Genomic DNA, 26,227 nt, shown 5'->3' with positions numbered 1-26,227 from the left:
AATACTTCAGTTCTAGGCACTTTGGTGAGACACTGGAGTGAGATCAGGGAGAAATGATGCAAATACAATGCAAACTAGAAAAAGTGCCCTTCCGGGCACAGGTCTCCACCAGGAGGATAGGAGTGTGTGTGATGTTTGGCAAAATGTTTAGGAGGATGTTTTTTGTTATTTGTTTTTGCAACAATTTTCTTCATTTTGTTGAGGAGAGCCAGATCACTCATAGCATCTCTGAGGATAGAATTCTGGATGAGCAGGACATGTGCAGCATTTTGTACAAAACGGGCCACTCCTGAAAACTTTGGAAGGCAATGTTAGCCAATCAGTGTACAATCTGAGAAATCTAACAGACTCGTCTTGATCACATGACTACAGAGATCATGTATTTCTGTAGCCATTTCTTCATACGCCTTTGATGGCAATTGGATGATTTGAGGCATTTTGTTCCAAAAATGTGTTTTGCAAAAATCTACCTGTTGGTGGCGCTATAACAGGCCAATGTGAAAAGGGTGGGATATATTCCTCAGCCTAGTAAGAAAATGTGTGAAAGATTTCACGTAAATTGCATGCTGCGTTCATGATTTGAGGCTATTGTTCAAAACGGGGCAATCTTGCAAACTGTGAAAGCCAATTATAGCCAATTAGGATGGAATATGAAATATCAGACAGATCCGACTTGAGCACATGACCATAGAGATACTGTGTAACGATTTGTGAGATTTTTGGACAGAATCTGGAGGAGTAATATAAAAAAATGTGTTTTACAAAAGTCGGCCTCCTGGTGGCGCTATAAAAGGCAGATGCGGAAAATGCAGGTCAAAGGTTTGTCCTTGGCCTCTAGGGAGTGTGCATGCAACGTTTCACGCAGATTGGTGCAGTTTTAGGTAATAAATGTGAAAAGCTGCCTCATGGTGGCGCTATAACAGGCCGTTCTGGAAAATGTGGGGCAGAGGTTCATCGTTGGCATCCAGGGAGTGTGTGTGCAAAGTTTGGCATCGGCCGGGTTAACGGTGCCGGAGATTAGCTGTACACAGACGGACGGAAGGAAGGACGGACGGACGGACGGACGGACACACACACACAGACGGACGGACACACACACACACACGGACGGAGTGCAAAACATACTCTCTCCCCATGCCTTCGGCCTGGTGGAGACAATGATGATGATGCAAATACAATAGATGGCCAACATGTCAGTACTCAGTACTCAAATGTGCAACATAACCATCACGAATTCACAATGATACATAAAGCCGTTTTGGCACACGAAAGTTAGCCTGTTGTTCACGTTCTGTTCTCCAGTCTCCAGAGTTTGGTTTCAGCTGGACTTGAGCAATTTCGATGTATAATTACAAGTAAGACGCGCGAACGTGGGAAGCGAACAGCTCGTAAATTGCAATAACAACAATTAGAATAATTATTTTTGTACGTTTTTTTTTTAAGTTAAGTTGTGTGTGTGTGTGTGTGTGTGTGTGAGAGAGCTCGTAAATTGCAATAACAATTATAATAAATTACGTACTTTTTTAAGGTTTTTTTTTTAAGTTCTCTTTTTTTTTTTTTTTTTTTTTTTAAGTGTTTTTTTTATATATTTTCTTTAAGTTTTTTTGTACGTTTTTTTAAGTTTTTTTTTAACCCGGTCAGGGATATATTTTCTTTAGGTTTTTTTGTACGTTTTTTTAAGTTTTTTTTTAACCCGGCCAGGGATTGAACCCCAACCAGGGATTGAACCCCGACCTCCCAGTCTCAGGGCGGACACTCTATCCACAAGGCCACTGAGCTGGTGAGAAGTCAAAGGGTAAACCTACTATTTGGAATGACTGTCTCTTAGCCCGAGATTGGCTTCCTGCCTGTAGAACAATTGATATGCAAATACTTCAGTTCTAGGCACTTTGGTGAGACACTGGAGTGAGATCAGGGAGAAATATAGAGTTAAAGTTATATGTACAAGTATGACTAACCAGGTAGTTATGAATATGCTATATGATTCATAATACACCACAGTAGGAAGAAAATGAAAGTCACTAAAACACCAGCCATTATGTTAGTTAATAACATCTGTCACCAAGCCATCACTACATTCAGCGGTCCGTTATGTCCATAGTTAAATAAATGGTTATTTCTCGATAAACAGACCGGCGACCGCTGCTATGATGAACAACACAGTGGGTCTCGGGGACCCCCAGGGGTCCTTGATGTCGCTCCAGGGGGGGAACCCCAAGAGGCAGGAGTTGTTAATGTATTGATAACAGTTGGGAACCATAATGTACTAGTACTTTACAAGTACATATAGCCTATTAAACTCCGATCGAGTCCGAGAGTGTGTGTAGACACTGCTACACATAGAACCAAAATTACCAAATCATTGAGGTTCTTAAATTGTAATTATAAAGAAAAGCACAAAACAGTCAGTCAAGAGACAGACCGACTGAGACAATATAATAATTATACGCACCTATATATTTCCGTAGCCATGCATGCAATCAACATGGCAGCCACGTAAAAACAAAAACACAATATTTATTTTACAGCTAAATAATGTTTTTGAAAACATTTGAGGCTTGACAACAACCCAATAAACATTGATTTACCGTAATATGTCATTGTCCTTGATGTTAAAAGACAGCTGGAAAAGGCGTCGAATTCCGTGCCTGAATGAATAGCCAGGAGGATGTTTCCACGTCGTAATGTTTTGTCACTTTTGTTTCGTGTGATGATGTCCGTTATTCCCTCTGGAGCTTTTTATTTTTTACTGATGGATTGAAAATAATACTTTTTAATCCGTGTATGAAACTATATGAACTGCACTGCAAAGTTACAGGCAGACAGTAAGTAAGCAAAGCAAGTTAAGGAACTGAAATATTCTTCTGCTGTTTCTGCGTCTCTATATCTCTCTCTCTCTCTCTCTCTGCCGAGTATGCCCCAAGTCTGTGTGTGCGTGTGACGTGTGTGCGCGTGTGTGTCTCTCTCTGCCCCTCTCTCTGCCACTCTACAATCTCACTCTCTGCCTCTCTCTCCCCCTCCTCCCTCCCCCGGACTCCTGTCCCCTTCAGCTCAGATCACACAGACAGTCAGACACCGCCTACATGTCTGTGAGCCTGGGTGACTGGGGTCCCACTCCCCAGCCCAGCTAAATGTGTTCAAAGATACCGTTTGTCATTTATGTATTCTCTATTTATGTATCCATTCATTCATTTATTAAAATAAGTGTTAAATAATTTGCTATACAGTAGCCTATCACAGTGGTTCTCAAACTTGTAAATATCCCTGTAAATATATTTTTCACCAAGGCAGCAGTCCACCACCTGAATTACACTGTAATTGTATACCTTACAATTAGATTTATGTCATATTACGGTACATAAATATGTTAATTCAAGGTTCAAGGTTCAAGTTTATTTAGTGTCCCCGAAGGGCAAATTGGGTTGCAGCAAAGACAGCACATTAAACAATGAAACAGTACAAATAAACAAACAGTTCACATAGCAGGTGTGCATGTCACGGGGCAGCCTCTTCAGAGCAATGAGGCCCATGTCTGGGCTCAATCATTTTCCTGTACCTCTGCTGCACTCAAATATGGCCAAAATAATGGGCACATATACACAGTTACATATTGTCGCTGTCGGGTGGAAACCTTGCATGTTCAAAACCGTTACTATTCAGGAAATGGAAAAGAATATTACAATGGATCCAATGAAGTTATGATTAATACTTATTCATTGGTTAAAAATGTATAAAACACACATACAGAGCCACTCTCAACTGGCTGGTGACCATATTTTGTGCATGATGCAAATACAATAGATGGCCAACATGTCAGTACTCAGTACTCAAATGTGCAACATAACCATCACAATGATACATAAAGCCGTTTTAGCACACGAAAGTTAGCCTGTTGTTCACGTTCTGTTCTCCAGTCTCCAGAGTTTGGTTTCAGCTGGACTTGAGCAATTTCGATGTATAATTACAAGTAAGACGCGCGAACGCGGGAAGCGAACAGCTCGTAAATTGCAATAAAAACAATTAGAATAATTATTTTTGTAAGTTTTTTTAAGTTAAGTTTTGTGTGTGTGTGTGAGAGAGCTCGTAAATTGCAATAACAACAATTATAATAAATTACGTACTTTTTTAAGGTTTTTTTTTTAAGTTCTCTTTTTTGTTTTTATTATTATTTTTTAAGTGTTTTTTTTATATATTTTCTTTGAGTTTTTTTGTACGTTTTTTTAAGTTTTTTTTTAACCCGGTCAGGGATTGAACCCCGACCAGGGATTGAACCCCGACCTCCCAGTCTCAGGGCGGACACTCTAACCACAAGGCCACTGAGCTGGTGAGAAGTCAAAGGGTAAACCTACTATTTGGAATGACTGTCTCTTAGCCCGAGATTGGCTTCCTGCCTGTAGAACAATTGATATGCAAATACTTCAGTTCTAGGCACTTTGGTGAGACACTGGAGTGAGACTGGACTGGATGGGTGCAGATTGCTTCCTTGAGGTCTTTGAATGCTTTATCACACTCATCAGTCCATCTCACTTTAGTGGGGAATGAGTCTCTCGTGAGGTCTGTGAGCACTGCTGATCTCTCTGCAAAATGGGGAATACATTTCCTGTACCACCCGACAAGGCCAACAAACCCTCTCACCTTCTTCTTGGTGGTTGGAACAGGGAAGGACCGGATGGCTTCAACTTTCCCAACCTGTGGTTTGATCTTGCCATAGCCAATTACAAACCCCAGGTATTGCACTTTGAATTGCTGTGTTGAAATTTGCTATACAAATAAACTTGCCTTGCCATGACAGATTCAGTCCACCCACAAAAAACATCTTATATCAAAATTGGCATAAGGGAGGACTGGCTGGTTGGCGAGGCGGCAGACCACGGCATGGCCATGTGATGGACCACGTCACTATGACTCGGCCATAACCATATGAGTTCTCAAAGCAGTTACGCCCAAATATGGAGTGTGTTGTCATTTGCCTAGCTTGCATTCTAAAGAGTAACAAGTTTTCTTTGTCAATTAAAAAACAAACACAAACTTTGGTTTAGCTTTGCAAAACAATGCTTACCCACACCTCCTGTTGTCGATATGAGGCAACCAATTACACTGACAATCATTTCTCAATATTGTGTATCTACAGTCCCTTTTTTCCGTAATGTCTGTGCAGTCACAGTATTCATTCAGGTTTGTAGATGTGGTGACGATAAGATGTCAACATAGTATCTTGTATACACGTGAATATCCGTCTATTTTTTAGCATTAGGCATCCAGGAGCCAGGCTGGAATGTATTTGCAGTGCTGGTGGGCTCCTCGCTGACTTGTTGCTTGCCAAAGCTGGCTGTAGCTGTGTGGCCTTTGACTACAGTCTGGGGGAGAGCAGCCACCAGACCCTCCTCATACTCCTTAGCCTGGAGGACTACATCTCTCTGCTCCACCTCCATGGCCTTTAGTTTGATCTGCTGCCTGTACTGCTGATTCTTCAACAGCTCCTCGATGGAGGGGGGCTCCTTCCGTCTGCCTCGGATCCAAGCATCCCATTCCGATGGTATGTTGCCTTCCATGTACTCGTATTCTGTGGGATTGGCTGCTACCACCATCCGCTTGGCACGGACGAACCTTCCCGTCCAAGTCTTCTGTTCAGGGATGATGTAATATTTGTTTCCGAAAGGATCTGTACCAACATGCTCACGGACTATCCCAAACGTCCGCCGTAAAATACCTGCGACCCTGTTCATTATGTCAGACAGACAGACAGTCTGGAGACTGGGACAGTACAGTTTACACCGGTGTTTTGTCACCTGTCTGCCTGTCGCTACTACACAGCTACTTGTGGCCTTCTCTTCACTCCACCTTTCTCTTGGGACAAGACTGGACAGTACTATTGACTGAAAACTCCCTGTATCAAGTAGGGCTTCCTCCCGCTGACCATTAACCAAAACAGGTACAGTACTGGCTTTCTCCTGACATGTAACTATGTTGGTTGCTCTAGGGACTGCAGTGAACAGAGCTGGTTTATTGTCACCATTTGCTGGGCAAAAATATTGGGTGTGGCCTAGACCATTACATAGATAGCACCTAATGTCTTGTTTTGAGGATCTCTTAGAATTAGCTGCCACTGCCACCAATTGTAGTGTTGGCCCAATAAGCAGCTGGAAATGAGCACAGAGTCAGGAGGTAGAATGCAGCCACATCGTGATTTATTTCCAAAAGAAGGTTTACAGCATGGGAAATGGCATCACACCAGCAGCAAACAGATAGGACAGGTTGGTGTGCAGCTCCACCATGTCCTCTCACTGATTTTAACACTGAGTGTGTGTGTGCGTGCTGGCAGCCTTTTATAGGCAGCTGAACCAATCAGTGCAGACTCTACCATATCACCGGTCAAACATGCAACACTTCTGAACCCCACATAACCCACATCACATGAGCCTATAAATCTATATCACTACACAGGTAAGTAAATATCAATCATGCCCACTATTGCAAGATAAACCACATATCCCATTATCATTAGCAGCTCCAATGCATAACTCAAACACCCCTGGCCATTTCACTGTGGTCCAGTCCAGACCAATATATGGTGCTCTGGTAGCCTGGGGACTCTTTTGCCCGAACACATGTATTGCACTTGCCCATCATGACCAAACATCCCTCTGTTTCCCCAGGTGGTACTGTCCAATGCTGAGTGGCCATCCTGCCGGATAGGAAACAACTCCCATGTTCATAATACTTTCAATAAACCAGTTCAACTCATGACTTCTCCTTTGTGTGCAAATACAACTGACTAAAGTGCATATGCTGTGCAAATATAAATACTTCAATCAAACACTGGTACAATATGTGTGCAAAATAAGCATAAATGTGCCAAATATAAGTAACGGAGGACCACTTCGTTACATTTCCCCCCTCCTCTCAATGCTCCTCAATCTTCATGGATGCGGGAGAGGCAGTCAGCCACCACATTGGACTTCCCTGACCGGTAGTGAACAGTAAAGTCATATGGCTGTAGGGAGAGGTACCAACCCGCAATGCGTATGTTTGCATCCTTCATGCGATTCAGCCACTGCAGTGCACGATGGTCAGTCTCTAGAAAGAAGTGTCGTCCTAACAGATAGTATCTGAGGGTGTCAATGGCCCACTTCATCGCCAAACACTCTTTCTCCACTGTTGAATACCTGGTCTCTCTGTCCTCCCGTTTACGGCTCAGGAATGCCACTGGCTTCCTCTCTCCATCCACCTCCTGCAACAACACCGCTCCAAGGCCCACTCCAGAAGCATCCGTCTGCAGGGTGAATGGCTTGTCAAAGTCTGGAGTGTGAAGGACTGGATGGGTGCAGATTGCTTCCTTGAGGTCTTTGAATGCTTTATCACACTCATCAGTCCATCTCACTTTAGTGGGGAATGAGTCTCTCGTGAGGTCTGTGAGCACTGCTGATCTCTCTGCAAAATGGGGAATAAATTTCCTGTACCACCCGACAAGGCCAACAAACCCTCTCACCTTCTTCTTGGTGGTTGGAACAGGGAAGGACCGGATGGCTTCAACTTTCCCAACCTGTGGTTTGATCTTGCCATAGCCAATTACAAACCCCAGGTATTGCACTTTGAATTGCTGTGTTGAAATTTGCTATACAAATAAACTTGCCTTGCCATGACAGATTCAGTCCACCCACAAAAAACATCTTATATCAAAATTGGCATAAGGGAGGACTGGCTGGTTGGCGAGGCGGCAGACCACGGCATGGCCATGTGATGGACCACGTCACTATGACTCGGCCATAACCATATGAGTTCTCAAAGCAGTTACGCCCAAATATGGAGTGTGTTGTCATTTGCCTAGCTTGCATTCTAAAGAGTAACAAGTTTTCTTTGTCAATTAAAAAACAAACACAAACTTTGGTTTAGCTTTGCAAAACAATGCTTACCCACACCTCCTGTTGTCGATATGAGGCAACCAATTACACTGACAATCATTTCTCAATATTGTGTATCTACAGTCCCTTTTTTCCGTAATGTCTGTGCAGTCACAGTATTCATTCAGGTTTGTAGATGTGGTGACGATAAGATGTCAACATAGTATCTTGTATACACGTGAATATCCGTCTATTTTTTAGCATTAGGCATCCAGGAGCCAGGCTGGAATGTATTTGCAGTGCTGGTGGGCTCCTCGCTGACTTGTTGCTTGCCAAAGCTGGCTGTAGCTGCGTGGCCTTTGACTACAGTCTGGGGGAGAGCAGCCACCAGACCCTCCTCATACTCCTTAGCCTGGAGGACTACATCTCTCTGCTCCACCTCCATGGCCTTTAGTTTGATCTGCTCCCTGTACTGCTGATTCTTCAACAGCTCCTCGATGGAGGGGGGCTCCTTCCGTCTGCCTCGGATCCAAGCATCCCATTCCGATGGTATGTTGCCTTCCATGTACTCGTATTCTGTGGGATTGGCTGCTACCACCATCCGCTTGGCACGGACGAACCTTCCCGTCCAAGTCTTCTGTTCAGGGATGATGTAATATTTGTTTCCGAAAGGATCTGTACCAACATGCTCACGGACTATCCCAAACGTCCGCCGTAAAATACCTGCGACCCTGTTCATTATGTCAGACAGACAGACAGTCTGGAGACTGGGACAGTACAGTTTACACCGGTGTTTTGTCACCTGTCTGCCTGTCGCTACTACACAGCTACTTGTGGCCTTCTCTTCACTCCACCTTTCTCTTGGGACAAGACTGGACAGTACTATTGACTGAAAACTCCCTGTATCAAGTAGGGCTTCCTCCCGCTGACCATTAACCAAAACAGGTACAGTACTGGCTTTCTCCTGACATGTAACTATGTTGGTTGCTCTAGGGACTGCAGTGAACAGAGCTGGTTTATTGTCACCATTTGCTGGGCAAAAATATTGGGTGTGGCCTAGACCATTACATAGATAGCACCTAATGTCTTGTTTTGAGGATCTCTTAGAATTAGCTGCCACTGCCACCAATTGTAGTGTTGGCCCAATAAGCAGCTGGAAATGAGCACAGAGTCAGGAGGTAGAATGCAGCCACATCGTGATTTATTTCCAAAAGAAGGTTTACAGCATGGGAAATGGCATCACACCAGCAGCAAACAGATAGGACAGGTTGGTGTGCAGCTCCACCATGTCCTCTCACTGATTTTAACACTGAGTGTGTGTGTGCGTGCTGGCAGCCTTTTATAGGCAGCTGAACCAATCAGTGCAGACTCTACCATATCACCGGTCAAACATGCAACACTTCTGAACCCCACATAACCCACATCACATGAGCCTATAAATCTATATCACTACACAGGTAAGTAAATATCAATCATGCCCACTATTGCAAGATAAACCACATATCCCATTATCATTAGCAGCTCCAATGCATAACTCAAACACCCCTGGCCATTTCACTGTGGTCCAGTCCAGACCAATATATGGTGCTCTGGTAGCCTGGGGACTCTTTTGCCCGAACACATGTATTGCACTTGCCCATCATGACCAAACATCCCTCTGTTTCCCCAGGTGGTACTGTCCAATGCTGAGTGGCCATCCTGCCGGATAGGAAACAACTCCCATGTTCATAATACTTTCAATAAACCAGTTCAACTCATGACTTCTCCTTTGTGTGCAAATACAACTGACTAAAGTGCATATGCTGTGCAAATATAAATACTTCAATCAAACACTGGTACAATATGTGTGCAAAATAAGCATAAATGTGCCAAATATAAGTAACGGAGGACCACTTCGTTACATTTCCCCCCTCCTCTCAATGCTCCTCAATCTTCATGGATGCGGGAGAGGCAGTCAGCCACCACATTGGACTTCCCTGACCGGTAGTGAACAGTAAAGTCATATGGCTGTAGGGAGAGGTACCAACCCGCAATGCGTATGTTTGCATCCTTCATGCGATTCAGCCACTGCAGTGCACGATGGTCAGTCTCTAGAAAGAAGTGTCGTCCTAACAGATAGTATCTGAGGGTGTCAATGGCCCACTTCATCGCCAAACACTCTTTCTCCACTGTTGAATACCTGGTCTCTCTGTCCTCCAGTTTATGGCTCAGGAATGCCACTGGCTTCCTCTCTCCATCCACCTCCTGCAACAACACCGCTCCAAGGCCCACTCCAGAAGCATCCGTCTGCAGGGTGAATGGCTTGTCAAAGTCTGGAGTGTGAAGGACTGGATGGGTGCAGATTGCTTCCTTGAGGTCTTTGAATGCTTTATCACACTCATCAGTCCATCTCACTTTAGTGGGGAATGAGTCTCTCGTGAGGTCTGTGAGCACTGCTGATCTCTCTGCAAAATGGGGAATAAATTTCCTGTACCACCCGACAAGGCCAACAAACCCTCTCACCTTCTTCTTGGTGGTTGGAACAGGGAAGGACCGGATGGCTTCAACTTTCCCAACCTGTGGTTTGATCTTGCCATAGCCAATTACAAACCCCAGGTATTGCACTTTGAATTGCTGTGTTGAAATTTGCTATACAAATAAACTTGCCTTGCCATGACAGATTCAGTCCACCCACAAAAAACATCTTATATCAAAATTGGCATAAGGGAGGACTGGCTGGTTGGCGAGGCGGCAGACCACGGCATGGCCATGTGATGGACCACGTCACTATGACTCTGCCATAACCATATGAGTTCTCAAAGCAGTTACGCCCAAATATGGAGTGTGTTGTCATTTGCCTAGCTTGCATTCTAAAGAGTAACAAGTTTTCTTTGTCAATTAAAAAACAAACACAAACTTTGGTTTAGCTTTGCAAAACAATGCTTACCCACACCTCCTGTTGTCGATATGAGGCAACCAATTACACTGACAATCATTTCTCAATATTGTGTATCTACAGTCCCTTTTTTCCGTAATGTCTGTGCAGTCACAGTATTCATTCAGGTTTGTAGATGTGGTGACGATAAGATGTCAACATAGTATCTTGTATACACGTGAATATCCGTCTATTTTTTAGCATTAGGCATCCAGGAGCCAGGCTGGAATGTATTTGCAGTGCTGGTGGGCTCCTCGCTGACTTGTTGCTTGCCAAAGCTGGCTGTAGCTGCGTGGCCTTTGACTACAGTCTGGGGGAGAGCAGCCACCAGACCCTCCTCATACTCCTTAGCCTGGAGGACTACATCTCTCTGCTCCACCTCCATGGCCTTTAGTTTGATCTGCTCCCTGTACTGCTGATTCTTCAACAGCTCCTCGATGGAGGGGGGCTCCTTCCGTCTGCCTCGGATCCAAGCATCCCATTCCGATGGTATGTTGCCTTCCATGTACTCGTATTCTGTGGGATTGGCTGCTACCACCATCCGCTTGGCATGGACGAACCTTCCCGTCCAAGTCTTCTGTTCAGGGATGATGTAATATTTGTTTCCAAAAGGATCTGTACCAACATGCTCACGGACTATCCCAAACGTCCGCCGTAAAATACCTGCGACCCTGTTCATTATGTCAGACAGACAGACAGTCTGGAGACTGGGACAGTACAGTTTACACCGGTGTTTTGTCACCTGTCTGCCTGTCGCTACTACACAGCTACTTGTGGCCTTCTCTTCACTCCACCTTTCTCTTGGGACAAGACTGGACAGTACTATTGACTGAAAACTCCCTGTATCAAGTAGGGCTTCCTCCCGCTGACCATTAACCAAAACAGGTACAGTACTGGCTTTCTCCTGACATGTAACTATGTTGGTTGCTCTAGGGACTGCAGTGAACAGAGCTGGTTTATTGTCACCATTTGCTGGGCAAAAATATTGGGTGTGGCCTAGACCATTACATAGATAGCACCTAATGTCTTGTTTTGAGGATCTCTTAGAATTAGCTGCCACTGCCACCAATTGTAGTGTTGGCCCAATAAGCAGCTGGAAATGAGCACAGAGTCAGGAGGTAGAATGCAGCCACATCGTGATTTATTTCCAAAAGAAGGTTTACAGCATGGGAAATGGCATCACACCAGCAGCAAACAGATAGGACAGGTTGGTGTGCAGCTCCACCATGTCCTCTCACTGATTTTAACACTGAGTGTGTGTGTGCGTGCTGGCAGCCTTTTATAGGCAGCTGAACCAATCAGTGCAGACTCTACCATATCACCGGTCAAACATGCAACACTTCTGAACCCCACATAACCCACATCACATGAGCCTATAAATCTATATCACTACACAGGTAAGTAAATATCAATCATGCCCACTATTGCAAGATAAACCACATATCCCATTATCATTAGCAGCTCCAATGCATAACTCAAACACCCCTGGCCATTTCACTGTGGTCCAGTCCAGACCAATATATGGTGCTCTGGTAGCCTGGGGACTCTTTTGCCCGAACACATGTATTGCACTTGCCCATCATGACCAAACATCCCTCTGTTTCCCCAGGTGGTACTGTCCAATGCTGAGTGGCCATCCTGCCGGATAGGAAACAACTCCCATGTTCATAATACTTTCAATAAACCAGTTCAACTCATGACTTCTCCTTTGTGTGCAAATACAACTGACTAAAGTGCATATGCTGTGCAAATATAAATACTTCAATCAAACACTGGTACAATATGTGTGCAAAATAAGCATAAATGTGCCAAATATAAGTAACGGAGGACCACTTCGTTACATTTCCCCCCTCCTCTCAATGCTCCTCAATCTTCATGGATGCGGGAGAGGCAGTCAGCCACCACATTGGACTTCCCTGACCGGTAGTGAACAGTAAAGTCATATGGCTGTAGGGAGAGGTACCAACCCGCAATGCGTATGTTTGCATCCTTCATGCGATTCAGCCACTGCAGTGCACGATGGTCAGTCTCTAGAAAGAAGTGTCGTCCTAACAGATAGTATCTGAGGGTGTCAATGGCCCACTTCATCGCCAAACACTCTTTCTCCACTGTTGAATACCTGGTCTCTCTGTCCTCCAGTTTACGGCTCAGGAATGCCACTGGCTTCCTCTCTCCATCCACCTCCTGCAACAACACCGCTCCAAGGCCCACTCCAGAAGCATCCGTCTGCAGGGTGAATGGCTTGTCAAAGTCTGGAGTGTGAAGGACTGGATGGGTGCAGATTGCTTCCTTGAGGTCTTTGAATGCTTTATCACACTCATCAGTCCATCTCACTTTAGTGGGGAATGAGTCTCTCGTGAGGTCTGTGAGCACTGCTGATCTCTCTGCAAAATGGGGAATAAATTTCCTGTACCACCCGACAAGGCCAACAAACCCTCTCACCTTCTTCTTGGTGGTTGGAACAGGGAAGGACCGGATGGCTTCAACTTTCCCAACCTGTGGTTTGATCTTGCCATAGCCAATTACAAACCCCAGGTATTGCACTTTGAATTGCTGTGTTGAAATTTGCTATACAAATAAACTTGCCTTGCCATGACAGATTCAGTCCACCCACAAAAAACATCTTATATCAAAATTGGCATAAGGGAGGACTGGCTGGTTGGCGAGGCGGCAGACCACGGCATGGCCATGTGATGGACCACGTCACTATGACTCGGCCATAACCATATGAGTTCTCAAAGCAGTTACGCCCAAATATGGAGTGTGTTGTCATTTGCCTAGCTTGCATTCTAAAGAGTAACAAGTTTTCTTTGTCAATTAAAAAACAAACACAAACTTTGGTTTAGCTTTGCAAAACAATGCTTACCCACACCTCCTGTTGTCGATATGAGGCAACCAATTACACTGACAATCATTTCTCAATATTGTGTATCTACAGTCCCTTTTTTCCGTAATGTCTGTGCAGTCACAGTATTCATTCAGGTTTGTAGATGTGGTGACGATAAGATGTCAACATAGTATCTTGTATACACGTGAATATCCGTCTATTTTTTAGCATTAGGCATCCAGGAGCCAGGCTGGAATGTATTTGCAGTGCTGGTGGGCTCCTCGCTGACTTGTTGCTTGCCAAAGCTGGCTGTAGCTGCGTGGCCTTTGACTACAGTCTGGGGGAGAGCAGCCACCAGACCCTCCTCATACTCCTTAGCCTGGAGGACTACATCTCTCTGCTCCACCTCCATGGCCTTTAGTTTGATCTGCTCCCTGTACTGCTGATTCTTCAACAGCTCCTCGATGGAGGGGGGCTCCTTCCGTCTGCCTCGGATCCAAGCATCCCATTCCGATGGTATGTTGCCTTCCATGTACTCGTATTCTGTGGGATTGGCTGCTACCACCATCCGCTTGGCACGGACAAACCTTCCCGTCCAAGTCTTCTGTTCAGGGATGATGTAATATTTGTTTCCGAAAGGATCTGTACCAACATGCTCACGGACTATCCCAAACGTCCGCCGTAAAATACCTGCGACCCTGTTCATTATGTCAGACAGACAGACAGTCTGGAGACTGGGACAGTACAGTTTACACCGGTGTTTTGTCACCTGTCTGCCTGTCGCTACTACACAGCTACTTGTGGCCTTCTCTTCACTCCACCTTTCTCTTGGGACAAGACTGGACAGTACTATTGACTGAAAACTCCCTGTATCAAGTAGGGCTTCCTCCCGCTGACCATTAACCAAAACAGGTACAGTACTGGCTTTCTCCTGACATGTAACTATGTTGGTTGCTCTAGGGACTGCAGTGAACAGAGCTGGTTTATTGTCACCATTTGCTGGGCAAAAATATTGGGTGTGGCCTAGACCATTACATAGATAGCACCTAATGTCTTGTTTTGAGGATCTCTTAGAATTAGCTGCCACTGCCACCAATTGTAGTGTTGGCCCAATAAGCAGCTGGAAATGAGCACAGAGTCAGGAGGTAGAATGCAGCCACATCGTGATTTATTTCCAAAAGAAGGTTTACAGCATGGGAAATGGCATCACCCCAGCAGCAAACAGATAGGACATGTTGGTGTGCAGCTCCACCATGTCCTCTCACTGATTGTAACACTGAGTGTGTGTGTGCGTGCTGGCAGCCGTTTATAGGCAGCTGAACCAATCAGTGCAGACTCTACCATATTACCGGTCAAACATGCAACACTTCTGAACCCCACATAACCCACATCACATGAGCCTATAAATCTATATCACTACACAGGTAAGTAAATATCAATTATGCCCACTATTGCAAGATAAACCACATATCCCATTATCATTAGCAGCTCCAATGCATAACTCTGAAACACCCCTGGCCATTTCACTGTGGTCCAGTCCAGACCAATATATGGTGCTCTGGTAGCCTGGGGACTCTTTTGCCCGAACACACTGGAACAGACAGAACAGAAGCAGTAAGTATTCAATTACCCATAACAGTCTCATATTACATTACGTACTTATATTGCCCTGACACATATTGCATTCTTAACTGTATTGCACTTGCCTATCATGACCAAATCCTGGCCATCCTGCCGGATAGGAAACAACTCCCATGTTCATAATATTTTCAATAAACCAGTTCAACTCATGACTTTCCTTTGTGTGCAAATACAACTGACTAAAGTGCATATGCTGTGCAAATATAAATACTTCAATCAAACACTGGTACAATATGTGTGCAAAATAAGCATAAATGTGCCAAATATAAGTAACGGAGGACCACTTCGTTACATTTCCCCCCTCCTCTCAATGCTCCTCAATCTTCATGCCTGTGGAACAATTGATATGCAAATAGACTTCAGTTCAAGGCACTTTGGTGAGACAGATCAGGGAGAAATACAGAGTTAAAGTTATATGTACAAGTATGACTAAACCAGGTAGTTATGAATATGCTATGATTCATAATACACCACAGTAGGAAGAAAATGAAAGTCACTAAAACACCAGCCATTAAGTTAGTTAATAACAGCTGCCTGTCACCAAGCCATCACTACATTCAGCGGTCCGTTATGTCCATAGTTAAATAAATGGTTATTTCTCGATAAAAAGACTGGCGACCGCTGCTATGATGAACAACACAGTGGGTCTCTGGGACCCCCAGGGGTCCTTGATGTCGCTCCAGGGGGGGAACCCCAAGAGGCAGGAGTTGTTAAAAATGTATTGATAACAGTTGGGAACCAATAATAATGTACTTTACAAGTAGGCCTACATAGCCTATTAAACTCCGATCGAGTCCGAGAGTGTGTGTAGACACTGCTACACATGGAACCAAAATTACCAAATAATTGAGGTTCTTTTATTGTATAAAGAAAAGCACAAAACAGTCAGTCAACAGACAGACCGACTGAGACAATATACGCACCTATATATTTCCGTAGCCATGCAATCAACATGGCAGCCACGTAAAAACAAAAACACAATATTTATTTTACAGCTTTTTTGAAAACATTTGAGGCGAGACAACAACCCAATAAACATTGATTTACCGTATTCATATTAGATCAACACTGAATTCCTCCATGCTTGCTGTGCTACTTTTGCGAGTCAACCTGTTGCGTTACAGCGTGTCTCTGTAAGCACTGGACCGGGGCTACGTTTCAGACACTGGTCACGTAGTTTTCTCAACATGTCGCCAAATTATACCTTATAATAATAATAAATATCGACTTACAGTTCATTGTCCTTGATGTTAAAAGACAGCTGGAAAAGGCGTCGAATTCCGTGCCTGAATGAATAGCCAGGAGGATGTTTCCACGTCGTAAAGTTTTGTCACTTTTGTTTTGTGTGATGATGTCCGTTATTCCCTCTGGAGCTTTTTATTTTTTACTGATGGATTGAAAATAATACTTTTTAATCCGTGTATGAAACTATATGAACTGCAATGCAAAGTTACAGGCAGACAGTAAGTAAGCAAAGCAAGTTAAGGAACTGAAATATTCTGCTGCTGTTTCTGCGTCTCTCTCTCTCTCTCTGCCCCAAGTCTGTGTGCGCGTGTGTGTCTCTCTCTGCCCCTCTCTCTGCCACTCTACAATCTCACTCTCTGCCTCTCTCTCCCCCTCCTCCCTCCCCCCAGTAGAGTGACAGTGCAGTAATACCCTGTCCGGACTCCTGTCCCCTTCAGCTCAGATCACACAGACAGTCAGACACCTGTGTGACAGTCTGTCAGTCTGACCCTTAGTCAGGGGGTGACTGGGGTCCCCATCCCAGCTAAATGTGTTCAAAGATTCCGTTTGTCATTTATGTATTATTGTCTCCACCAGGCCGAAGGCATGGGGAGAGAGTATGTTTTGCACTCCGTCCTTGTGTGTGTCCTTCCTTCCGTCCTTCCGTCCGTCCGTTATCAGCTAATCTCCGGTACCGTTGGCCCGATCCATGCCAAACTTTGCACACACACTCCATGGATGCCAACGACAAAAACCTCTGCCCCAAATATTCCTCAACGGCCTGTTATAGCGCCACCATGAGGCCGATTTAGGCAAAACAAATTTTTGTAGATTACTCGTACACATTTTATCCATACATCACACAATTCGGTATACACTATCTCCATAGTCATGTGATCAACACAGATCTGCACAATTTCCCATCTTCCATCCTGATTGGCTAATATTGGCTTCCAAAGCTCACATGATTGGTCCGTTTTGAACAAAATGCCACAAATCACAAACACAGTGTGCAATTTCCGTGAAATTATACACACACATTTCCACTAGGCCAAGGACGACATGCCACTCATTCTTTTCCAAATCAGCCTCATGGTGGCGCTATAACAGGCCAATTCCTGTTTTTAGCTATAACTTAATCAATCTGTATACAACTTATATATGCGCACTCCCTAGAGGCCATGGAAAAACATTGTCCCTGCATCCCTCCACATCTGCCGGTTATAGCGCCACCATGAGGCCGATTTCTGCTAAACACATTGCTTATGTTAGTCGCACAGATTTCATCCAAATCTCACGCAAATCGGTACACATGATCTCTGTAGTCATGTGATCAAGACGAGTCTATTGGATTTATCAGATTCTACACTGATTGGCTAACATTGTCTTCTAAAGTTTTCAGGAGTGGCCCGTTTCGTTCAAAATGCTGCACATGTCCTGCTCATCCAGAATTCTATCCTCAGAGATTCGATGAGTGATCTGGCTCTGCATTTCCTCAACAAAATTAAGAAAATTGTTGCAAAAAACAAACAAACAAAAAAACATGTTTATATTACTCCTAAACATTTTGCCAAACATCTCACACCCAGAAGGGCACAAGGGCACACAAATATATTTTTCACCAAGGCAGCAGTCAACCTGAATTACACTGTAATTGTATACCTTACAATTAGATTTATGTCATATTACGGTACATAAATATGTTAATTCAAGGTTCAAGGTTCAAGTTTATTTAGTGTCCCCGAAGGGCAAATTGGGTTGCAGCATAGACAGCACATTAAACAATGAAACAGTACAAATAAACAAACAGTTCACATAGCAGGTGTGCATGTCACGGGGCAGCCTCTTCAGAGCCCATGTCTGGGCTCAATCATTTTCCTGTACCTCTGCTGCACTCAAATATGGCCAAAATAATGGGCACATATACACAGTTACATATTGTCGCTGTCGGGTGGAAACCTTGCATGTTCAAAACCGTTACTATTCAGGAAATGGAAAAGAATATTACAATGGATCCAATGAAGTTATGATTTAGTCACAACAAACTCTTAATACTTATTCATTGGTTAAAAATGTATAAAACACACATACAGAGCCACTCTCAACTGGCTGGTGACCATATTTTGTGCATGATGCAAATACAATAGATGGCCAACATGTCAGTACTCAGTACTCAAATGTGCAACATAACCATCACGAATTCACAATGATACATAAAGCCGTTTTAGCACACGAAAGTTAGCCTGTTGTTCACGTTCTGTTCTCCAGTCTCCAGAGTTTGGTTTCAGCTGGACTTGAGCAATTTCGATGTATAATTACAAGTAAGACGCGCGAACGCGGGAAGCGAACAGCTCGTAAATTGCAATAACAACAATTAGAATAATTATTTTTGTAAGTTTTTTTTTTAAGTTAAGTTTTGTGTGTGTGTGTGTGTGTGTGTGAGAGAGCTCGTAAATTGCAATAACAATTATAATAAATTACGTACTTTTTTAAAGTTTTTTTTTAAGTTCTCTTTTTTTTTTTTATTATTATTTTTTAAGTGTTTTTTTTATATATTTTCTTTAAGTTTTTTTGTACGTTTTTTTAGTTTTTTTTTAACCCGGCCAGGGATTGAACCCCGACCAGGGATTGAACCCCGACCTCCCAGTCTCAGGGCGGACACTCTATCCACAAGGCCACTGAGCTGGTGAGAAGTCAAAGGGTAAACCTACTATTTGGAATGACTGTCTCTTAGCCCGAGATTGGCTTCCTGCCTGTAGAACAATTGATATGCAAATACTTCAGTTCTAGGCACTTTGGTGAGACACTGGAGTGAGATCAGGGAGAAATTATGCAAATACAATGCAAACTAGAAAAAGTGCCCTTCCGGGCACAGGTCTCCACCAGGAGGATAGGAGTGTGTGTGATGTTTGGCAAAATGTTTAGGAGGATGTTTTTTGTTATTTGTTTTTGCAACAATTTTCTTCATTTTGTTGAGGAGAGCCAGATCACTCATAGCATCTCTGAGGATAGAATTCTGGATGAGCAGGACATGTGCAGCATTTTGTACAAAACGGGCCACTCCTGAAAACTTTGGAAGGCAATGTTAGCCAATCAGTGTACAATCTGAGAAATCCAACAGACTCGTCTTGATCACATGACTACAGAGATCATGTATTTCTGTAGCCATTTCTTCATACGCCTTTGATGGCAATTGGATGATTTGAGGCATTTTGTTCCAAAAATGTGTTTTGCAAAAATCTACCTGTTGGTGGCGCTATAACAGGCCAATGTGAAAAGGGTGGGATATATTCCTCAGCCTAGTAAGAAAATGTGTGAAAGATTTCACGTAAATTGCATGCTGCGTTCATGATTTGAGGCTATTGTTCAAAACGGGGCAATCTTGCAAACTGTGAAAGCCAATTATAGCCAATTAGGATGGAATATGAAATATCAGACAGATCCGACTTGAGCACATGACCATAGAGATACTGTGTAACGATTTGTGAGATTTTTGGACAGAATCTGGAGGAGTAATATAAAAAAATGTGTTTTACAAAAGTCGGCCTCCTGGTGGCGCTATAAAAGGCAGATGCGGAAAATGCAGGTCAAAGGTTTGTCCTTGGCCTCTAGGGAGTGTGCATGCAACGTTTCACGCAGATTGGTGCAGTTTTAGGTAATAAATGTGAAAAGCTGCCTCATGGTGGCGCTATAACAGGCCGTTCTGGAAAATGTGGGGCAGAGGTTCATCGTTGGCATCCAGGGAGTGTGTGTGCAAAGTTTGGCATCGGCCGGGTTAACGGTGCCGGAGATTAGCTGTACACAGACGGACGGAAGGAAGGAAGGACGGACGGACGGACACACACACACACACGGACGGACGGACACACACACACACGGACGGAGTGCAAAACATACTCTCTCCCCATGCCTTCGGCCTGGTGGAGACAATGATGATGATGCAAATACAATAGATGGCCAACATGTCAGTACTCAGTACTCAAATGTGCAACATAACCATCACGAATTCACAATGATACATAAAGCCGTTTTAGCACACGAAAGTTAGCCTGTTGTTCACGTTCTGTTCTCCAGTCTCCAGAGTTTGGTTTCAGCTGGACTTGAGCAATTTCGATGTATAATTACAAGTAAGACGCGCGAACGCGGGAAGCGAACAGCTCGTAAATTGCAATAACAACAATTAGAATAATTATTTTTGTAAGTTTTTTTTTTAAGTTAAGTTTTGTGTGTGTGTGTGTGTGTGTGTGTGTGAGAGAGCTCGTAAATTGCAATAACAATTATAATAAATTACGTACTTTTTTAAGGTTTTTTTTTTAAGTTCTCTTTTTTTTTTATTATTATTATTTTTTAAGTGTTTTTTTTATATATTTTCTTTACGTTTTTTTGTACGTTTTTTTAGTTTTTTTTTAACCCGGTCAGGGATATATTTTCTTTGTACGTTTTTTTAAGTTTTTTTTTAACCCGGCCAGGGATTGAACCCCGACCAGGGATTGAACCCCGACCTCCCAGTCTCAGGGCGGACACTCTATCCACAAGGCCACTGAGCTGGTGAGAAGTCAAAGGGTAAACCTACTATTTGGAATGACTGTCTCTTAGCCCGAGATTGGCTTCCTGCCTGTAGAACAATTGATATGCAAATACTTCAGTTCTAGGCACTTTGGTGAGACACTGGAGTGAGATCAGGGAGAAATTATGCAAATACAATGCAAACTAGAAAAAGTGCCCTTCCGGGCACAGGTCTCCACCAGGAGGATAGGAGTGTGTGTGATGTTTGGCAAAATGTTTAGGAGGATGTTTTTTGTTATTTGTTTTTGCAACAATTTTCTTCATTTTGTTGAGGAGAGCCAGATCACTCATAGCATCTCTGAGGATAGAATTCTGGATGAGCAGGACATGTGCAGCATTTTGTACAAAACGGGCCACTCCTGAAAACTTTGGAAGGCAATGTTAGCCAATCAGTGTACAATCTGAGAAATCCAACAGACTCGTCTTGATCATATGACTACAGAGATCATGTATTTCTGTAGCCATTTCTTCATACGCCTTTGATGGCAATTGGATGATTTGAGGCATTTTGTTCCAAAAATGTGTTTTGCAAAAATCTACCTGTTGGTGGCGCTATAACAGGCCAATGTGAAAAGGGTGGGATATATTCCTCAGCCTAGTAGGAAAATGTGTGAAAGATTTCACGTAAATTGCATGCTGCGTTCATGATTTGAGGCTATTGTTCAAAACGGGGCAATCTTGCAAACTGTGAAAGCCAATTATAGCCAATTAGGATGGAATATGAAATATCAGACAGATCCGACTTGAGCACATGACCATAGAGATACTGTGTAACGATTTGTGAGATTTTTGGACAGAATCTGGAGGAGTAATATAAAAAAATGTGTTTTACAAAAGTCGGCCTCCTGGTGGCGCTATAAAAGGCAGATGCGGAAAATGCAGGTCAAAGGTTTGTCCTTGGCCTCTAGGGAGTGTGCATGCAACGTTTCACGCAGATTGGTGCAGTTTTAGGTAATAAATGTGAAAAGCTGCCTCATGGTGGCGCTATAACAGGCCGTTCTGGAAAATGTGGGGCAGAGGTTCATCGTTGGCATCCAGGGAGTGTGTGTGCAAAGTTTGGCATCGGCCGGGTTAACGGTGCCGGAGATTAGCTGTACACAGACGGACGGAAGGAAGGACGGACGGACGGACACACACACACACACACACACACGGACGGACGGACACACACACACACACACGGACGGAGTGCAAAACATACTCTCTCCCCATGCCTTCGGCCTCGTGGAGACAATGATGATGATGCAAATACAATAGATGGCCAACATGTCAGTACTCAGTACTCAAATGTGCAACATAACCATCACGAATTCACAATGATACATAAAGCCGTTTTAGCACACGAAAGTTAGCCTGTTGTTCACGTTCTGTTCTCCAGTCTCCAGAGTTTGGTTTCAGCTGGACTTGAGCAATTTCGATGTATAATTACAAGTAAGACGCGCGAACGCGGGAAGCGAACAGCTCGTAAATTGCAATAACAACAATTAGAATAATTATTTTTGTAAGTTTTTTTTTTAAGTTAAGTTTTGTGTGTGTGTGTGTGTGTGTGTGTGAGAGAGCTCGTAAATTGCAATAACAATTATAATAAATTACGTACTTTTTTAAAGTTTTTTTTTAAGTTCTCTTTTTTTTTTTTATTATTATTTTTTAAGTGTTTTTTTTATATATTTTCTTTAAGTTTTTTTGTACGTTTTTTTAGTTTTTTTTTAACCCGGTCAGGGATATATTTTCTTTAGGTTTTTTTGTACGTTTTTTTAAGTTTTTTTTTAACCCGGCCAGGGATTGAACCCCGACCAGGGATTGAACCCCGACCTCCCAGTCTCAGGGCGGACACTCTATCCACAAGGCCACTGAGCTGGTGAGAAGTCAAAGGGTAAACCTACTATTTGGAATGACTGTCTCTTAGCCCGAGATTGGCTTCCTGCCTGTAGAACAATTGATATGCAAATACTTCAGTTCTAGGCACTTTGGTGAGACACTGGAGTGAGATCAGGGAGAAATTATGCAAATACAATGCAAACTAGAAAAAGTGCCCTTCCGGGCACAGGTCTCCACCAGGAGGATAGGAGTGTGTGTGATGTTTGGCAAAATGTTTAGGAGGATGTTTTTTGTTATTTGTTTTTGCAACAATTTTCTTCATTTTGTTGAGGAGAGCCAGATCACTCATAGCATCTCTGAGGATAGAATTCTGGATGAGCAGGACATGTGCAGCATTTTGTACAAAACGGGCCACTCCTGAAAACTTTGGAAGGCAATGTTAGCCAATCAGTGTACAATCTGAGAAATCCAACAGACTCGTCTTGATCATATGACTACAGAGATCATGTATTTCTGTAGCCATTTCTTCATACGCCTTTGATGGCAATTGGATGATTTGAGGCATTTTGTTCCAAAAATGTGTTTTGCAAAAATCTACCTGTTGGTGGCGCTATAACAGGCCAATGTGAAAAGGGTGGGATATATTCCTCAGCCTAGTAGGAAAATGTGTGAAAGATTTCACGTAAATTGCATGCTGCGTTCATGATTTGAGGCTATTGTTCAAAACGGGGCAATCTTGCAAACTGTGAAAGCCAATTATAGCCAATTAGGATGGAATATGAAATATCAGACAGATCCGACTTGAGCACATGACCATAGAGATACTGTGTAACGATTTGTGAGATTTTTGGACAGAATCTGGAGGAGTAATATAAAAAAATGTGTTTTACAAAAGTCGGCCTCCTGGTGGCGCTATAAAAGGCAGATGCGGAAAATGCAGGTCAAAGGTTTGTCCTTTGCCTCTAGGGAGTGTGCATGCAACGTTTCACGCAGATTGGTGCAGTTTTAGGTAATAAATGTGAAAAGCTGCCTCATGGTGGCGCTATAACAGGCCGTTCTGGAAAATGTGGGGCAGAGGTTCATCGTTGGCATCCAGGGAGTGTGTGTGCAAAGTTTGGCATCGGCCGGGTTAACGGTGCCGGAGATTAGCTGTACACAGACGGACGGAAGGAAGGACGGACGGACGGACACACACACACACACACACACACGGACGGACGGACACACACACACACACACGGACGGAGTGCAAAACATACTCTCTCCCCATGCCTTCGGCCTCGTGGAGACAATGATGATGATGCAAATACAATAGATGGCCAACATGTCAGTACTCAGTACTCAAATGTGCAACATAACCATCACGAATTCACAATGATACATAAAGCCGTTTTAGCACACGAAAGTTAGCCTGTTGTTCACGTTCTGTTCTCCAGTCTCCAGAGTTTGGTTTCAGCTGGACTTGAGCAATTTCGATGTATAATTACAAGTAAGACGCGCGAACGCGGGAAGCGAACAGCTCGTAAATTGCAATAACAACAATTAGAATAATTATTTTTGTAAGTTTTTTTTTTAAGTTAAGTTTTGTGTGTGTGTGTGTGTGTGTGTGTGAGAGAGCTCGTAAATTGCAATAACAATTATAATAAATTACGTACTTTTTTAAAGTTTTTTTTTAAGTTCTCTTTTTTTTTTTTATTATTATTTTTTAAGTGTTTTTTTTATATATTTTCTTTAAGTTTTTTTGTACGTTTTTTTAGTTTTTTTTTAACCCGGTCAGGGATATATTTTCTTTAGGTTTTTTTGTACGTTTTTTTAAGTTTTTTTTTAACCCGGCCAGGGATTGAACCCCGACCAGGGATTGAACCCCGACCTCCCAGTCTCAGGGCGGACACTCTATCCACAAGGCCACTGAGCTGGTGAGAAGTCAAAGGGTAAACCTACTATTTGGAATGACTGTCTCTTAGCCCGAGATTGGCTTCCTGCCTGTAGAACAATTGATATGCAAATACTTCAGTTCTAGGCACTTTGGTGAGACACTGGAGTGAGATCAGGGAGAAATTATGCAAATACAATGCAAACTAGAAAAAGTGCCCTTCCGGGCACAGGTCTCCACCAGGAGGATAGGAGTGTGTGTGATGTTTGGCAAAATGTTTAGGAGGATGTTTTTTGTTATTTGTTTTTGCAACAATTTTCTTCATTTTGTTGAGGAGAGCCAGATCACTCATAGCATCTCTGAGGATAGAATTCTGGATGAGCAGGACATGTGCAGCATTTTGTACAAAACGGGCCACTCCTGAAAACTTTGGAAGGCAATGTTAGCCAATCAGTGTACAATCTGAGAAATCCAACAGACTCGTCTTGATCACATGACTACAGAGATCATGTATTTCTGTAGCCATTTCTTCATACGCCTTTGATGGCAATTGGATGATTTGAGGCATTTTGTTCCAAAAATGTGTTTTGCAAAAATCTACCTGTTGGTGGCGCTATAACAGGCCAATGTGAAAAGGGTGGGATATATTCCTCAGCCTAGTAAGAAAATGTGTGAAAGATTTCACGTAAATTGCATGCTGCGTTCATGATTTGAGGCTATTGTTCAAAACGGGGCAATCTTGCAAACTGTGAAAGCCAATTATAGCCAATTAGGATGGAATATGAAATATCAGACAGATCCGACTTGAGCACATGACCATAGAGATACTGTGTAACGATTTGTGAGATTTTTGGACAGAATCTGGAGGAGTAATATAAAAAAATGTGTTTTACAAAAGTCGGCCTCCTGGTGGCGCTATAAAAGGCAGATGCGGAAAATGCAGGTCAAAGGTTTGTCCTTGGCCTCTAGGGAGTGTGCATGCAACGTTTCACGCAGATTGGTGCAGTTTTAGGTAATAAATGTGAAAAGCTGCCTCATGGTGGCGCTATAACAGGCCGTTCTGGAAAATGTGGGGCAGAGGTTCATCGTTGGCATCCAGGGAGTGTGTGTGCAAAGTTTGGCATCGGCCGGGTTAACGGTGCCGGAGATTAGCTGTACACAGACGGACGGAAGGAAGGAAGGACGGACGGACGGACACACACACACACACGGACGGACGGACACACACACACACGGACGGAGTGCAAAACATACTCTCTCCCCATGCCTTCGGCCTGGTGGAGACAATGATGATGATGCAAATACAATAGATGGCCAACATGTCAGTACTCAGTACTCAAATGTGCAACATAACCATCACGAATTCACAATGATACATAAAGCCGTTTTAGCACACGAAAGTTAGCCTGTTGTTCACGTTCTGTTCTCCAGTCTCCAGAGTTTGGTTTCAGCTGGACTTGAGCAATTTCGATGTATAATTACAAGTAAGACGCGCGAACGCGGGAAGCGAACAGCTCGTAAAT

The 26,227-nt window shown here is 43.4% G+C and overlaps 4 protein-coding genes across 4 annotated transcripts; all 4 read right to left on the bottom strand.

Moving 5' to 3' along the window:
- Positions 1 to 5,237: 5,237 nt before the first annotated feature.
- On the bottom strand, positions 5,238 to 5,813 carry LOC306938245 (NADH dehydrogenase [ubiquinone] 1 alpha subcomplex assembly factor 2-like; the record flags this gene model as incomplete). The annotated part of the gene is made up of 1 exon (XM_079522319.1): positions 5,238 to 5,813. The coding sequence occupies exon 1, from the start codon at positions 5,724 to 5,726 to the stop codon at positions 5,238 to 5,240; it is 489 nt and encodes a 162-aa protein (XP_079378445.1). The 5' UTR covers positions 5,727 to 5,813.
- Positions 5,814 to 7,901: 2,088 nt separating this feature from the next.
- Positions 7,902 to 8,667, bottom strand: LOC306939022 (NADH dehydrogenase [ubiquinone] 1 alpha subcomplex assembly factor 2-like). Its single transcript, XM_079523464.1, has one exon. It carries the CDS (start codon positions 8,578 to 8,580, stop codon positions 8,092 to 8,094), a length of 489 nt encoding a protein of 162 aa, XP_079379590.1. The 5' UTR covers positions 8,581 to 8,667; the 3' UTR covers positions 7,902 to 8,091.
- Positions 8,668 to 10,774: 2,107 nt separating this feature from the next.
- Positions 10,775 to 11,521, bottom strand: LOC306938175 (NADH dehydrogenase [ubiquinone] 1 alpha subcomplex assembly factor 2-like). Its single transcript, XM_079522235.1, has one exon. It carries the CDS (start codon positions 11,432 to 11,434, stop codon positions 10,946 to 10,948), a length of 489 nt encoding a protein of 162 aa, XP_079378361.1. The 5' UTR covers positions 11,435 to 11,521; the 3' UTR covers positions 10,775 to 10,945.
- A 2,081-nt stretch (positions 11,522 to 13,602) lies between these two features.
- On the bottom strand, positions 13,603 to 14,375 carry LOC306938535 (NADH dehydrogenase [ubiquinone] 1 alpha subcomplex assembly factor 2-like). The gene has a single exon (XM_079522760.1). It carries the CDS (start codon positions 14,286 to 14,288, stop codon positions 13,800 to 13,802), a length of 489 nt encoding a protein of 162 aa, XP_079378886.1. The 5' UTR covers positions 14,289 to 14,375; the 3' UTR covers positions 13,603 to 13,799.
- Between the last annotated feature and the right edge of the window lie 11,852 nt (positions 14,376 to 26,227).

The sequence above is a fragment of the Electrona antarctica genome (assembly GCF_951216825.1).
Source record: "Electrona antarctica genome assembly, chromosome: 15".
NCBI lineage: Eukaryota > Metazoa > Chordata > Actinopteri > Myctophiformes > Myctophidae > Electrona > Electrona antarctica.
Note: the sequence above shows the minus strand (reverse complement) of the source record. Positions and strands in the feature narration are given on the sequence as shown.

Coding starts and splice junctions, on each gene's coding strand:
- LOC306938535 (XM_079522760.1), bottom strand. CDS start 14,288: ATGAACAGGGTCGCAGGTATTTTACGGCGGACGTTTGGGATAGTCCGT.
- LOC306939022 (XM_079523464.1), bottom strand. CDS start 8,580: ATGAACAGGGTCGCAGGTATTTTACGGCGGACGTTTGGGATAGTCCGT.
- LOC306938175 (XM_079522235.1), bottom strand. CDS start 11,434: ATGAACAGGGTCGCAGGTATTTTACGGCGGACGTTTGGGATAGTCCGT.